Source organism: Megalops cyprinoides, chromosome 5, assembly GCF_013368585.1.
Source record: "Megalops cyprinoides isolate fMegCyp1 chromosome 5, fMegCyp1.pri, whole genome shotgun sequence".
NCBI lineage: Eukaryota > Metazoa > Chordata > Actinopteri > Elopiformes > Megalopidae > Megalops > Megalops cyprinoides.
Genome location: NC_050587.1, coordinates 19,869,273 through 19,886,734, shown reverse-complemented (window position 1 = coordinate 19,886,734; position 17,462 = coordinate 19,869,273). Strand labels below are relative to the sequence as shown.

The 17,462-nt window shown below is 39.7% G+C and overlaps 1 protein-coding gene across 3 annotated transcripts in view; it reads right to left on the bottom strand.

Annotated features, from left to right (window-relative positions):
* Positions 1 to 17,462, bottom strand: part of edil3b (EGF-like repeats and discoidin I-like domains 3b) — a 109,548-nt gene that overhangs the window by 45,824 nt on the left and 46,262 nt on the right. For all 3 annotated transcript variants that reach the window (XM_036529006.1, XM_036529008.1, XM_036529007.1), the window contains exon 5: positions 4,073 to 4,186. In XM_036529006.1, the coding sequence (XP_036384899.1) occupies positions 4,073 to 4,186 (114 nt within the window). The remainder of the gene's footprint in view (positions 1 to 4,072; positions 4,187 to 17,462) is intronic.

Genomic DNA, 17,462 nt, shown 5'->3' with positions numbered 1-17,462 from the left:
ACAACTGAGGTGTGGTTCTATTTTAGATGAAAAAATACAAGGAGTAGCGTAGCATGAGCTGCGTGAGCTGAACTGCTCTAATGACTGAAACGTCATTCTTTCTTCTCAGTAAAGGATAAGCCTACCAGCAGTACAGTCATTATTTCTCTTTTTAATTTATTATTCCCCTCATTTTTAACATGAGGCATTAAAGCCTTTCTCTAACAGTAGTGAGTCACTTCCACACACCTCAGCTAATTTTGGTTCTAAGGAAATAAACACTGAGGCTTTTAAAGTTTTAAAGTTTTACGGTATGTTCAGCACTGTAATGTAACCCATTACGGTATCTTGAAATACAGATAAATTAATTTCTCAACCAGACAGGACTAGAAGTACTAAACATTTACCCATTTAGATTAGGCCAGGATCTACAATGCACCAGAGATATCACAGGACCACACAGTACATTTTGCTCTTGTTGAAACAACCTACAAACCACATCATTTTGCGGGTTTAAGCCTCAGCTTCCACCTGGCTCAGGAAACACACCCCTCATCCATAACATGGTACTCTTGTTTCCATGGCCTAGAAAAACATCACAAGCAAGGAAACAATTGGAAAATAATAAAAATAAAACGCAACAGCTGACCACTGAAAGAGAGAGACTGGTGCGGGGTGTGCTTGGATAGCCTGTACACACTGTGTCAGGGGCTCATGGAGAAAGTGTGACAGTTCAGCAAAGGGGCAACGATGCTATACAGCGTTTTTTTGCTGTGCCTCACAGCGGAAGATTAGGCCCACTCTATGTGCTGAGTAGCAAAGAGAGAGAAAAAGGGCCTCTGTTTCCATGGGAACCCCGAACTGTTGTTAAAAAAAAGTCCACAATGACTGAGCTTAAGCAGAGACAGTAACTTGTCAACAACTTTGTGGAGGGTAGGTCAAGAAAACACACTAGGGGGTGGTGTCATTTCCTTCTATACAACCAACTACACTGTGTTAATGCCACCATTAAGTGTTCATTTGTGCGCAAGGACTAATGGCAACTATTAGTTTACCAGCAAAGTGACTTCTATCCAAATTGCATTGACTTCTCTTGCCATACAGGTTGTTACAGAAACTAAACATTCTGTGTTCCAAGTGCTATCTATATCTTTAAATCAGATCAGATACTTTGCAATGAACTTTTCAACAAAACCTATTCAGACTATGGAATTAAAACAACAAAAGACAGTTTGAAGCCAAAAGGATTAATTTAATATTTCATTTTTTTCTGTGTGGATTTTTAAAACTTCTCTGGTGTCTGTCATGAACATAAGGTCAATGGCACAGGTTTAAACTGTCAACAGCTCCAGCTGTTTACAGACATGGGACTAGCCTTTAATATGATAGTAACAGAATTATAGAAAGTGATAGCTTTTGCATGGATCTGTGTCAAGATTTTAATTCACTTCACAGAGAAGACTGCCCTTGGAAATGTATACTTTTTTTCTTTTACAGTGTTTAATTCTTTCTCGGTCCAGTGTATGTCCTTTACAGAGTAAAAAACAATGACAATGAAAAAAATGTTTCACAGAACCTTACAATAAATCTGAATAACTTCTCTGTATCTTGTTTACTGCTGTTTCTATGTAGCTCACATTGTATGAATAAGCCTAAAATTTGACCTTTAAGAGAAGCTATATTGTAAGCTTAACCAGGACCTTAAATAAGATAGTTACAATCAATACATGAGCAAAGATGTGTCATGTTGCATATCAGTGTTACATACCATCATTGTATTTCCTTTGGGTGACACATTTGCCTTCATACTGTATGCTTCCTGCCTGGGCTGTTGTTGGCTTATTATGATTATGCCAGTCATAGGTCCCGACAGTGAGATGTGAGCAGATTGCAAATGTCAGATCAAATTATCCCGACATGGCTTTGTGAGAAAGGTTGCCATCAGGTATGTTTTACATTAATTCATTATTCAGCCAACAGTTGTCTGTTCTCTGGGACTGACAACAGAACTGCAGTCAAAAGCAGCTCCCTGGCAGCCTTGTGGCACTGCTCATCCAGATATCATCATACTCTTTGCCCTTCTCTTTTTGGTGTGACTTACCAACACACTTCTAATTGGAACAAGTACTTAGAATTTTTTCCCAAGGACTAATATTACAGCTTTGTGGTAATTTATTATTTACGATGCCAATATATTACTGAAATTGTTAAAATATAACCAATAAATGGGGTTGACTATGAAATACATAACTGCCATCATGCATTGGCATCATCTTTGTTATGACTTTATTAGAAGCAACTTTCAATCCTTCAGGTTGGATAAGGCCATCTGCTGAATGTCAAAACATAACATGGTACACCTTTGCACTCCTGTTTTTCTAAAATATTTATGCCCTATCCTCCCAGGTGCATAGGTCACCAGCATGTTCTGCTAATACGAAGCTCTTTCCAGGTGTTACTATCTTCAGCATACTAATGGCAAATAATCTTTTATCATAGTTATGCATATCACACCAGGTATTTACATCTCTAGTGATATCCGTTTGGTAATGCACTTTTTTCAATTAATCAAATAGTTAAATTTCTTAATTAAGAGAATCTCCCGGATGAGGCTGCAAGTGAATTTTTAACACATTATACTTAAAATGTTATCTTTATTGCTGCATATAGGAATATTTGTAGTCTCTAGTCTTTTTTATAAGCTATACTATAACATAACATCAGCTACATCCTGGACTTGTCTTGGAGAATGATTGTGTGAATTTGTGCTTGATTCATGACAGTAAAATAAAGGACCCGGCAAACAGGGAAGAATGGGAGAGTGTAGTTATTTCTATGTCTAGATTGCTTATTGAATATGTATTCACAGTGTGGAGTAACTAAAAATGGACACACTGTAACTGGCTGCAAGTTTACTAAAGCTTTTTTTTTCAAAAAGAAAGAAACACATTAAAAACTAATAAAAGCTAAAACTCGAGTCAAAGTTAAGGGCAAACCTAAATGTGAGAGGATCGCGTGTGTCCCTTCGTCTTCTTTAACTCAACACAGCTACTTAGACGCTTTTGTAACACTTCTCTTCAATGTCTGTTTTCACTGTCATTTGAATCTGTGATTATTATTCAGAATCTGTAAACATATAAATTGTCAAATCTTCCTCATTCACTGGAAATGACCTGATAATAAATCACAAATCACAAAACTATGCTTTTGAGCACCAAATAAGTCTGATTCATGGACGTTACACACCTGCCTCTTTTGTATTAATGCCTCACATTTCTAGCTTACCACTGTGTTCTGCATCTCACTAAAGCTGTTTATTGTTCAACAGTTGTATAAGTGGATCTAACAGAGCAGAGATGTTTTGTACAACAGATGCATAATAACTATCTGCACTTCCATATAGGTGAGTAAGAGCAACAGGAAATGATATATTGAAATGGAGAACAAAATACAAACATGCCATGCATGCACGCAAGTGAACCGAGCAATAGAGATTGTACAGAGCTCAGTTCAATGTTGCAACAAAATAAGGAACTGCATGGTTGAACAGTATGAAAAACTCTGCTGTTCAAGACCATATTTATTGTATTTAATACATTCAGGTAGGGAATGAAGAAGATTGAAATGAAAGCTAGAGTTGGTGGCCCTGAAAACCACTGAAGCCTCTGTGGTTGGTTATTAAAGCGTAGCTGAATCACCAACACACAATGCAGTGCGATTATCCTCCATGTTGTGCAAAACAAATGGATCTGTGAGTGAAGGAGAACCGAGGGTGACTGGAAGCATCACAATCAGGTCTGAGGATTCCTTTGCCCCTCTCATGCGTCAGGTTGTGAGTGCTGCATGGCTGAGTGAAGCTCTATCACGTGTCCTTCTGAGCCATATATTGCCACTGCAACTCATTTCTCAAAGGCTCTGTGCAATTAGATTGATGAAAGATGAACAGAAAGAGACAGACAGACTAAAAGATGGACATAGCGACAAAATAGGACCTTTGAAAAAAAAAAAAAACCTTAACAAATCCTTTCAACACCAGCGGGTACAGTAGTCTTAGAATATGCAAGGGAGAAATAGCCAAGAAAGACATACTTACTGTACTGACAGTTCTTTCCCATGAATTCCCCAGGGCATTCACATGAGTAGTTGGCAACCAAGTCAGTGCAGATTCCTCCATTTTTACATGGCTCTTTTTCACATTCGTTGACATCTGTAATACAGGGAAACAAAGCATATACGTTGACCTACGCAATGTTGTGACAGGGATTAGCAGGACACAAATAACTAAAACACGCTATTGATGATTGTTTTCCACCTCTCTTGGATATACTGAAAAATCTGTGCATTTGATTTGTGGAGATGATATTTCAAATAGCTACAATGGAACAACAAATGTATTTTTTATTAAACTTCACAGAACTTTGAATGTGCCCTGTAGAGCCACGGGAACATGTCAAAAATTCTACTGTAAGCTGTGGTGAAGGTCAAATATTTGAAAGAAACTGCAAGCAAAGCCTCAGGTGCACATGATCATGGCCAACTGTGTGTAGACTAGGTTTCAGCTGCCTTCCATGGATCTGGAGTACAGTAGGTTCCGCATGGGCACACACACCTCATCTTTGCCAATCTAAATTTTTCAAAACAGGTCAAACCTAGGCTGTGGCCAACTAACCATGTACTATTCAACACACTGGGTGCAATAGTTTTACAACATCGCACCAGTGTAACTGCACCACAATCAAGTATGGACTAAAGCTTCATGGATATGTCCGTTTCTATTATTGTGTTCCATTAATCATTGAAATTTTTTCCAATGACCAACAAGTGTTTCTGTTTGGCACTTAGCTCTCTCTTTCTCTCCACTCATTGGTCTAATGATTCCTCATATATTATTTCTCATCAAATGGCCTCCATGGATCCTCAGAGGCCCCTGAGGCTTCAGTGGGACATCTCGTGGTTTCCTTTCGATATCACGCTTCAAATGGTTCCTGCACACATTCACTCAGCGCCGCAGCCGGAGAGTTAAACTCCGAAAGATGTGTGGCCAAGTTCACTCCACGCTTCACTTCAGAACTGCGATGAAAGCCGAGAGCGTGCGTGCAGCCTGGCCGTGTCAGTACTCTGAGGGTTTGTTAGTGCCCGCCCCACTCCTACGGGCGCCTGAGCAGAATCAAGCAGCCGCTGGACCGAGAGAAGCCAAAAAAATTCTGCTGTCTGTTTCATGCCTTGCAAAAAACTCGGCCAACCACGTGCCCTCTACTGGGATCCCTGTCCCCACTGCTGCCTCATTTCCCTACCTTATCCCAAACCACAACTTCCCCAAGTTCTATAACCTTTCTCCAAGCATAACTGTGTGCTAAAAATTTTGTGGCATATTAAATTAGAGCAGGCACAAAAGAATGCACATAAATAAACAGAAGACATGTATGAGGTGTACCTGGACATTTTATTGATTGGATGACTGGGTCCAGATGTTAACATGATGGCTGTGTTTAACTGGACAGAGGTTCATAACATACCAGATGGAGCTCTACATAAGCAAGGTGTGGACACCACATTTTCCACTGTATAAACTCAGCTCTTTCAACAGAAAGCAGCTGTGAAGAATTAATAAGAAGAAATATGAAATTCATACCAGAAGCTTGGATTAAAAAAGCCAACTGTTATTTAATCCATTATATATTTGTAAAAGAAGTACACAACTAGTTGCATATATTATCACATGAGGAATGTCAGCAAGAATGTTTTCTTCACAATAGACGCATCCTGTCAAAAATGCGATTTCTTCATAATAAACCATATGTTGTTTTGCAATTTTGCTTTGGCTTTATGTTTTTCAGTAGTCACAAAATAAAAATAAACAAATCAAACAATTAAACTGCTGAGAGCATTCTTCTTGTCTGAATGAGTAGTTGAGTAGTTGCTCACCACAAACAGACCACAAACAGCACAAATAACATTTTTTCTTAATGTTGTGGCACTTTGTTGTGTATAACAGCAACGAATGCATATAACCAATGGATGGAGTTTTGTCTTTCCAGTACTATATCCCTAACCCTTAACCGCTAATCCTTCAGTGCCTGTGTTGGAAGGAGACTGTAAAATTTCAGTTTCAGTCGACTGTCACTTTGTTGGGGAGTCCCTAGTGCACCAAGAATATGCAAAGTCATTTGAGACTGGGCAGTTTTAACAGTAAGGATTCATAAGAGCAAATGAAATTTTAAAGAACTATAAGACAAAATATCCCCCAATGACACACACACAATGTATATGTTAGTCTACAAGTGCTTATCAGTAGGAGCACCCTTGTATAATTGTGAGAGGCACGAACAATCAAAATGAGGGGAGTTTTAATTAATAAACATGTCAAGTGGACTAATGAGGTCTTTAAAAGCTACTAACGTGACTGCATTTTAATCAAGTATCCATCACTTATAATTTATCTCATACACTTTTTCTTACAAAAATATTTTTTAAATAATGTCAGAGAAAAAGAGCAGCCACAGAATTTTTCTCATGCTGAGAAAATATTGAAGAAAAAAAAAACTATGTTTCTTCTTATTTTAACCCTTACCACTATGTAGATTTTACCTGCCCAATGGTTGAAGTTAAGTGGGGTTTGGATTTATTGGTAGCCCTCCTGAGAAAACTAGGTTTTTGTGAGATGTCTTACTGGTGGGCCAGGAGGGGGAAGTTGTCTCTCTGGACCATGCTGTAAGCCAGTGCCTCAGGGACAATGTGCAGTAAAAATACCATGCTTCATATGACATGCTTAACTGAGGCCCTGAATCACTATGATCCTTAAAGATCCAGTGGCACTTGCTGCAAAAATGCGGGGGCACCCCATGACCCTGACAACACTAATTTAATTATCCCTTAACATAAGTGGTTCACTATATCACTCCCTTTCAACCAAACTAATGTGTGGTAGGCACCCTGGTGCAAAAGAGCTCATGCACTTCCTGAATGATTGACACTGCTACAATACATTCTCCAACTACAGCATATCATACACCTATGAAAACATACTAAGCATAATAACCAGTGTGTTTTTATCAATACTCTTTTAGTTTAACAGAGTCTGCAGGACATTTAAAGCTCAATCACCAGTACTTTAGCTCACTTTAATATTTACTGATTTCCTATTTATTTTGAACAATAATTCCACCATTACCATTTTCTCTGATCAGGCATGCCACAAAGACCATGCCATAACGCACTAACTGGTTTGTTCTTTTCTGAAAAGCCTTCTCTCAGAGGCATCCCTCGGAGACAAGAAAGTGGGAAGTTGGACGGGGTGAGGAGAGAAAGCAGTGTGCGAGTAAGACCGAGTGCACGGAAACGGATTACCCCAGATGCAGCTAATCCACAGGGGGCAGGAGGAGGGGATGAGTCACATCTGTGGGACGTGTAAACAAAACGCCCACTTCCAGACGCGACCGTGGCTGTTCGCTCCACAGATCCTCCAAACGCTCTCCTGTAGGTCCTGCAGTGTGGATCTACAGTAAAATCGGGATTTGTTTGTCCCTAGTACAAAGGTGTTCTGTATGTTGTATACGTGGACCAGATATTCAGGTCTGTGCGCTTCCCATTGGAAGTTCTGCCTCTGCCATTGCTGATTTTCTGGCTTGTTATGAATATTCTCCAGTGGGTGTGGTCTAACAGAATATTCGTATCTGGCATAGGAACACAGACAGCACCAGAACCTCCTGCTGCCAACTGGAACATTCAAGACAAGGAAGTAAAGAGGGCAGAAGGATTGCAACAAGTGAATAGCTGGTCATAATAAAGATCACGTGTGCGTAGAGCTTGAAGAATCATCAATCAAACTCTTGGACTGCAGAATTGTCAATGGCAAGTGTCATTCTTTTGTCCCTGAACTTGTGCTTTTTCAAGTTAATTGAACTTCTTTTGTGCTACAAGCCCCCAATCACAATGAATCACAGAGGAGACAGAGCAGCATACAGTTGTGAGCGAGTTATGTTGCTCAGCATTCAAAGAGAAAGGCTCATCAAAAGTGTTGAGCATGACTGAATTTGATGTACTGTCATGTGAAGCAAAGAGTGAGCAGTATAGTAATAAGTAAGCTTGAGGAGTGCTCCAAGCAATAAGTGAGCATGGATGCACTTGGAATGAAGTGCTCAGAGCGTGGTGAAATAATTTGATTGGATGATTGAGTGAGCATCCAGGAACTGTGCTGACCAGTGAATCTACTTATTTTCATGAGCACTTACGAATTCAACTGGGAACTCACTGTCATTCCTCACTCTGAGCTGTGTAATTATGAGAGCTCACCCACTGAAGACACACTATGCACACACAAGTTCAATGCAGACAAGAATGTGACGTGGAAAAAATTAATATATATATATATATATATATATATATATATATATATTTTTTTTTTTTTTTTAACTATTAATTAAGTCTACATGAATGACTAACATGTACCATGATGATCAGATTCTTTGTCCAGGTTTTGACTTCAAGATGAAAATGTAGAGAAGAGTAAATAAGGTTTTTTTAATATATTTAATTACATTCACTGGGCATTAGGAGAAAACAAGTTGCATTGTTAGACATTACAGTACAACAGCTGAATAAAAATGAGGAGATACAGCAGTTAACTGCATCCTCTTTAAATAATAAAAACACTGTTTTTCTATTTATAATTCCTCTTGAAAGTTTGGGGGTATTGTAGAATTAATATTCATTAACCTGTCAGTCTGAGCACCAAAAAGCCCTTTCAGCTGACCTTAATTAAAATAAATCTGTGCTAATAGGTTGTAGCCCTGTCAAATTTGTAAACTCCCCAAATTAATTAGCAGAATGAAAGGTAATCTCTTCAAAATGTTGCCCTCAGCTGCGAGACTTTCAATAACATTTTTCTAAAAGCAAGGCCCTTTCGTGGATTTGTGGGTGATGTAGGAGAAAGAGATAAAGAAAGAGATGTGAGCGAGAGAAAGGAAAATAGAGAAATGTCCTTTTTCGCCAGCTGAACCCTTCATGAAGACGTTTGAGCTTTGATGGAGGGGCTTGAAACTGACAGGAGAAACCTGCTTTTCACTCCCGCCCCTCGGATGATTGGGCTCACCTCGCCTCACTGGCAGCAATTATCATTAAAAAAGATCAGGGGCTTCATAGGGCCCACTCAACAAATTACCTGCAAGGGGTGTTTTCATCAGCCTTGTAATCTGACCCTGCAATATATAGCCCCTCCTCCTTCCAGCTCCCCTAATAAATCTATCTAATAAAGACACGCCTTTTCATTCCCGGCTCCCCCCAAATTAAAGGCACCACTCTTTCATTTTTGCTGATGCAAATACTATGAGAGATTTAAAGATGTCTACAGTATACAGTAAAGGCAAAATAGCAGATATTAATTATGTATGTTAGGGCACTGAAGGGTACTGACATGTATTTCTGTCTAGTGTGCTCAAGCCATGGTGATTCCCTGCACAGCACTTGATATATAAGGGAGTCCCATACCATCAGTTGTTCTGTGTTCTGGACCACAATCCATGACAGACACTTGGCAGATACAGTCCAGCTCTTCCATGGGTCTCAATGTCAAAAGAACGTCAGTTCAAAAGAACGTTATCGCTGAAATAATACTGAAATGCACACGTGAATTTTGATTCCACTGCTTCTCTGCCACGCTGAGGCCACAGTGAACTTTCTCAAAGGAAACGCCTCGTTCCCTAGGGAGCACGGATTCAAAACAACGCTCCCCTGAATCTCTCCGCAAACTCAAGAATGTATTTATGAGGACACGGAGTGCTGAACTGATTAAAGGCACATCTTGCATAAGCTAGATTCATGTCTCACACACACACACGCGCGCACACGCACACACACACACACACACACACACACTTTCTGCCCAAATATGTACCAAATACACTTTTGCAGAAGGCTTTTTGTACATATGCATGTCAACCTGTGTGTTTATTTAAAGCCAAGGCTGAACCCCTGCATCAGTCTGACATATCAGACATCATGTGAGAGGGGAAGGGTTGATCTCTCCAGGCTAATGCTCACCTCTGAAGGTGATGTCCTGTCATTAATAAGACACCATCACAAGTGTCCTACACAGGGGAGCCAATGAGCACAGGGCGACCTCATCGCATACATCACCCTGGCAACAACCCATATCTGTAATGTATTTTAAGCACAGATTACACCTACATCCATCTCCACACAGGTTCATACATAATAAACTAGAGTCATGCTGAATTAGACCTACCACACCTAATATAGAAAGAATTGCACAACAATCTGTAGCCACATATAAAGTACTTGGACAGTACCACATTTCGAAACAGGGGCTGTTTCTCAAAGTCAAGGAAGGATCCTTAACGGCTACATTTCAAGGATGCAACGTCATCGAATCCTGCCGAAGGACTGTTCCGATATCAAGGATCTTTTGAATTCTACCAAGGACTGAGTCCTTTGTTCAATTTTCAAGGATGCATAGCATATATCCTCAGTGTCCTTAAAGCACCCACAATCCTATGCACACATACAACAGTCGCGGAATTGAAGGCAGGATCTTTTCAATGACGCACACCTGTAGACTCTCTAGACTGTGCCATTATCTGTTCTCCGAATGCTAGGAAGGAGTCTTGCCTAGCCTCAGAAGGACCCATCCTATCAAGAAAGCATCCTTGACTTTGAGAAACAGCCAAGAACTGGGGACCTCCCCTGGATATGACCCTTCTCAGCCACCATACACAGATGTTCTGCTGTATTCTGACTAATTAAGTTAATTACTCCAATTCATAAAATGGGATCAAATTACTTAGAGGTTCATTAGATTAAAATAGCAATAATGGATACAAATAAATAATTACAGTAACCTTGAAAATGGTGTGGTTTGCATGTGATTCAAAGGGTAAGAGACACTTAATCCCAATTCAAACTCAAAAAACCAAAAGCTAAAAAAGCTCAGAATTATAAAATAAGCACAGCACTATTTATCAAAAAGACATAACATATAAATTAGTATGCAAAACTGGAGTTCCAGACAAAAATATGGGAGAATTTTAGACATCCCCTATGCAATGAACAAACCTGTCCCATCCTAAAGTATACTTACCACATCCTTTTCATCTCAGCTGTTCATAGCATCCCTCCTCAACCCCATCTCTTCCTTTTTGCCATTCCTGTGTATAATGTCCATACCGGGAGTTCAACAACTTTGGGCGACGGCAAGGTGCAACCCCTTCTTAGGACAAAGAACTATACTCCCACATCTTCATCAACATGCCTCTTATCATATTGAAATTCATATCTGCCGAACTGTATGTCATTACAGATTCGCAAATAGATAATAGTGCATAGTTAAGCATGCATTGGAATGTAATATTATAATTATGGCCAATATTCATACCAACAGGAGTGGGAGTACTGGAAAGGAGAACTGCTGGTCCCCTTTCTCATGAGGAAGGGCAGTTTGTGCCTTTCCCTCCCGACATCCACCCATCTCAGCATCCGCCTTTGGAATTCAACCTTGAATGTGACGGCTGTCAGAGCACGGTGTTCCGAATGATGTGTGCGTTGTCATCCCGTCTGCCGTATTTTCCCTCGGCAAGGCTAAAGTGCAGGCAGCCCTGCTGTTAGGCCGGTCAGAGGATTTATAATGGCTTTGACGGCTGTCAATCTTTATTTGGAGGCTCCTGCTCAGTGGCAGCATGTCCCAGCTGGTTTGGATATGCAGCATGGAGTCAATGTACGACTGTGTGCAAAGAAACGGTCCATTGTGCGCTGCTGCCTCCACACTCCCAGCTCTGAGCTCCGGGCCCAGGCAACCAACTGTCCTACCCTGCAAATTATGGTGTCACAAACTAGATCACTACTGCCTCCTAGGGGCTCACCCGATCCTTACTGTAATGAATTAACCAAGACCAGTACCAACCACTGACATTTGACATTCCACTAGATATGTCTTTTGTTTCAATCAGTTATGCAACAATATATTGGTTTCAGCAATTTTGTTTTGCCATCCGAGAGGCAGAATAGCTGAAGAAGAAATGAACTCAAGACCAATTCAAAAATTAAACAGGACTCTCATTCCAGACAAAAAAACATGATCAGATCAAAATACATTCAGGCTGTATGGTCACATTCAGGCTGTATGGTCATATTCAGGCAGGAGCATACAAACCTACATCTGAAAAAATGACCCTAACAACTTGCAATATGCAAGTGTGAAAGCCAGGAATGCGCAATTCGGCATTAGAATTTAATTTAATTAGACTTACATAACCTTTAAATACGTTAATAACTAGACAAAAAGAGAGTGAATCATTCATACAGACAGAGGATAAATTAGTCATGATTCCCCATTCTTTTTCATTGTGGCAAGCTCAATGTTGTGGCAGACTCTGTCCTTGGGCCTCATTCAAAACCAGCAGGACTCATTTTGAATCCAGCCTGTTCCATACTTTGAGTCATGTTCTGGCACCATTGCCAACATCTTTAAGGTCACTTACCCTGCTGTCAAATTAATTGCAGCCAATAAGAAACACTAAGAAATTAAGTCATTCATAAGTTGTCAAAGACTGACAGTTATATACAGCTGACCTCCTTCCCTCTGCTGCTCAAGGTCAGTCAGGCCTTGCTACAACTTCATATATCTAAATTCAATTACAATATTCATGGCTTGAACACATAAAAAAGCAGATATGCAATTGACAATGTGGATTTAATGATACAATATTTGCAACTTTATTATTATTTTTTTAAAATCCAGAGGTCATTGCTTAGTGTGCTCATGTGTATCCGTCTGCTTAATATAATGCATAACTATACTACATCTCCCTAAAGAGAATCAGTATAGTGTGGCTCAAGAAACTCTTCCAGCAAGGTCCAGCAAGAATAATTAACCATATAATGGTTTTACAGAGAGTATCTCACACAAAAATCACACACTCCAATGGCACACTGGGCATTGGTGTCAGCTTGACGAACACTGAAGGCTGCCCATGACAGCAACACTTCTTCCAGTAGTAACCTGCTTTGGAGGTGTACTGTTTAATTATAAAAAAGCATGTGAAGACTACACAATGGTATGGCTACTGGCTAGACTAGACTCTCTCTCTCTCTCTCTCTCTCTCTCTCTCTCTGTTTCTGTCTCTATCTCAGCACATTAAATTGACAGGAAAATTAGGAATTTTTAAAATTTAAAGCCAGTATGACCATCTTCATGAAGGGGTATCTTTTATTTTATATTTTCATCTACTATCCCATTCATTTAGGTCATTCTCACTCTCTTTTTGTCTCTCTCTCTCTCTCTCTATCTCTCTCTCTCTCTTTCATACACACACACACACACACACACACACACACACACACACACACACACACACACTTCATTGGCCACTTCTTCACAACGGTCTCAAACAAACAAATGCAGACAATGTCTGCAACTGAGATGCAAGTCAATGAGGCTGTTTTCATTCTGCTGGCAACTGTATGTTGTACGAATCTCAGTAATCAATCTACAGCCCTGACACTTATTCCTAACGCCTCTTGCTTTCCACACTGCCACTTTTCTTAAGACAATGGTGAATAATTTATGTGCACAGCTCCTGGGGAATGAAAATAAGTACTGTACATATCTCAACCAGGGTGTATCACACTACTGCTGTAAGCTACATTCAGTCCAATTAAAAGTGCCTTCATTAGATGGAATATCTTATTATAGCATGAAAAATATTTTGGTCTCCAGGTTTTTTTTGATAAAAAGGAATCATTCTACTACATATAAAGACACACATTGTACAGTACACATCAAAGCGTGACAGGCAAGGATAACAAAGTGGTCTTTGACATAACACCAACAGATATGACATCTTAAAGCAATTTGTTCAAGCCAAAATTTGTGTTCCATCAAATATTTCATAGTAACTGCACAGATAGTTAAACATCAATGATTACATGTACGCCATAAACCTCAATGGTTACATGCATGCCATAAACCTCAATGATTACATGCATACTATGAACTGCTAAAGATAGGGTTTTGGTACATGCATATTGGCTACAGGTCACAGGCTACAGGTCAATATACGCTGATCGTAAATAGGTCTACATTTCAACATTGGGAGTAGAACTGAGAGCTAAGGAGAGACTGATACCTTTGGGATTTATGCTTTCTGTGATTTTTCTCTTCAGTATGCACACATACTCAACACAGGCAAACTAGGAATCTATTTTGAGCGAAGCTAAAGCCAGCTCAGAATAATTAATACATCACACACATGTATCCACACATAGGTCCTCCAAATACATTTTTTCAAGCTGAAGGCACATAGTACTCTTTCTGATGCATGCAAACCAATGCCATTGAATATAAATGTCAGAATGGATGGAAGGAAGAGTGTACCATCTGATTAATTAGTCTGTGGTGCCTGTGGATTTTCTCCATATGGACATTCACAGCCTTCCGACAAGAGATGTTTGCATTACTTCAATAAAATGCATGCATGCACCATGTTGACTTCTTATGTGAAGTTAAGTCTTCCATAGGCTATACACTTACTATACAATACTATCATAAGGACTTGATCCCCATTTCAGAAATGTGATTAACTCGTTTAAGGGGGCATTTTTATTTTCATATATTTATTTCATATATTATTTTCATTTTATGTATGATTTGCTACACATTCAAAATACGTGGGGCTTTCAGGTGGAGTACAGGGGAATGTTTGAGGCACATGGTCCTCTTCCCAACCTAGGTGTATTGGTATCAGGCCAGATAGTGTGCTGTTTTAGGTGACATTAAAATAATGACAACTTTCTTTCTAGAACTATGTTCAGCAAAAAGATTAAACTTTCATGAGACCAGAAAACAATATTCTGACAAATTTCTCTGATTAGTTCTAAAGGTTAAAAAAAAAATTATAGACAGGAAACCACAGGCTCTCCAAAAACAAATGAGCAGTGACCCACAGTAAACCCTATAAGAACACCTAACTTCTCTTTCAATTAACTGTTAACTTTTTTATTGCATCCATATCAAACCATCCACTCAATAATTTGTTCTTCCCAAAACACGTTCCTGCATCTTTAATAGTGTCCTCTGTTTGTTTATTTTGTTTTGTCTTTTTCTTCATTTTTCAAATAAGAAGCTTAGTTTCATTGTTTCATTCTAGCCTCTAACAAAATCTCTTTACCCTTCAGGGAAAGGCTTACAATTTTACTTCAGGGAGTCTGTTACTCACAATATGCAGGATGAGAAATTTCAAACTAGCTCTCATTTTACCTGTACCTTTAAATAAGAAGTCAGGGTATACTGAGTCACTTTACTCCATCTGACTACCATGTGCTTGGTGTGGAAGAATGTCATTTTTGCTTGTGAAGGGAAATTAATGAGAGAAAAGACTTCAATGGAGGTACCTGCAACCCTGCACCCTGCAAAGAAGAAATAAAATTAACCCTCCCTTTATAACGCCTTGTGAAAATGTGCAAATAACTAGATTTAGATAAATACAGTCTTCAACCATAAAGCAACTGACTGTCCCATCCCAACTGGGTCACTTTCAGACACGATCCCTGCCTGTACTGGTCCTTTAGTGGTGGAATGGACTCTCCATGGGGGTCAGGGCAGCAGAACCACTGGCCATCTTCTGATGCAGACTGAAGACCCAGGTCTTCAGACTGCATCTCAGTTCCACCTCAGTCCCCACCCCCTAATACCGGCTACTTGTAATATTTTGTTTATTTTACATGTAATATTGCGCTGTTTTGGATTCTGTGATCTACTAAGTCAAAGACATAATGGCAGACATGGTCAGTCAGTCAGTGTTGCTTATCATTGTAAGAGGGGAAAAAGCCATGGTTCCAGAAACTCAAATACAAAGAAACCGTTTTTTATTAATGGCCAAACCTGAACCACACATCTGCCCACATAAATGGCTTTAATTTGGCAAGAAACATTTTTGTTCATTTGCAATAACTCCTGCCTGCCTTACGGGCATGGAAAAGCAGAGCCTAAATTAGCAGTCCTCCCCTAAATAAGTCAGCCATTCTTCACACATCTTTCAGTTTCAAGAAAGATATTGAAGGACTCATTGGAGTGAGTGACCCCCCCCCCCCCCCCCCCCCCCCCAATATGAGAACAACTGACAACAGAGGACCAAGCTCTTTGAAATTCTCTCAAATAAGGTTCTGAAGCTGACGGGATTGTCACAATTTCTGCCAAAAGTTTAGAAGAGGTTTGCTTGCATCATACTACAAAACATGTGAATTCAAACTTAATTTAAACCCCAACCTAGTAATTACATTTAATTATTAGTAATTATAGCAATTTACAGCAATGCTGTGGTATACCTATGTGTGACCGGAATCCTAACATTCTAGAAATCTCTTTGGCAAAACAAGCGATTGAGCAAGTTGTGAGGCAACCTGACCTGCCCTCCCTTATACTCCTGGGTGAACAAGCCAATTTATTCCACCACAATGACTGGTTAATGACACAGCTGGGATTGAGCTCAGACCATAGTGCTCCACCTTGCACTTGAGACAACGAACACCTTCACTGGTTGAGCCACTCAAAGCCCAAACAAGTCTTCAAAATAATTTCACTTAAAATTGCAGCTAAAAAAGGACTTTGCTGATTAGACTAGACGACAGACCTGTGCTCCGTCCCAGTCTAGTTTTACCAGGCCAGGTTGATCTTCCTGTGTGAGACTACTTTTTGGAAGACTGTCCATCTCCACTGTGAGAAGCCAGAAATAAAGCTCAATGCTTCTAGGAGACTGCATGCACCTCCCCTCTGCCCACGTGCCCACAGGGCAATCACTGCAATCATCAGCATGACACTTCATTACAATAATTGCCTATTTTCGCATCAAGTGGTCTGCCAATCCGCCTCACTGCGTGGTTGGAACACGGCAATTTATCATTTAAATAATGACACCACCGCTGTGGAGATTTCTTAGAATAATACTGACAATAGCCTGTGCTCCACAGAATCCCCGTCTTGGAGACACAAGGACAATAGTGTCACAAGTATCAGCCAAGACCTGCTGTATTGCTTTTGAGAGTACTTTCACATGTAAATAAAACTTTTCAAATGGATACAGCTGGAATTCTGGATGTTTCACAATTCTAAATGTAAATTTAATATTTATTTCAAGATCGTTAAGTAACTACTGGAGATCGTTGGACAACTACACCAAAAATGTGGGTAAATGATCTATAGTATTAATCACATGATATAATAGTATTGATACTAAAATGCAGTATGCTTCACCTATAGAGGCAAACAAATAAGGCCATATACAGTGTAACACATAATAAGTGGGTGCAAGCAGGGATAAGAAAATCTATGCCTCTCTGTGACCCAGTTCTGTAACTCATATGGGAAATTGGAATCACTTTCAACCACACAGTAACATCAGGCGTGCTGTCTGCATTGGTTAAGATGTGTTCATCTTTTCGCATTAAACCCCACAAAGCTAAAAAGGTGTCCCTCT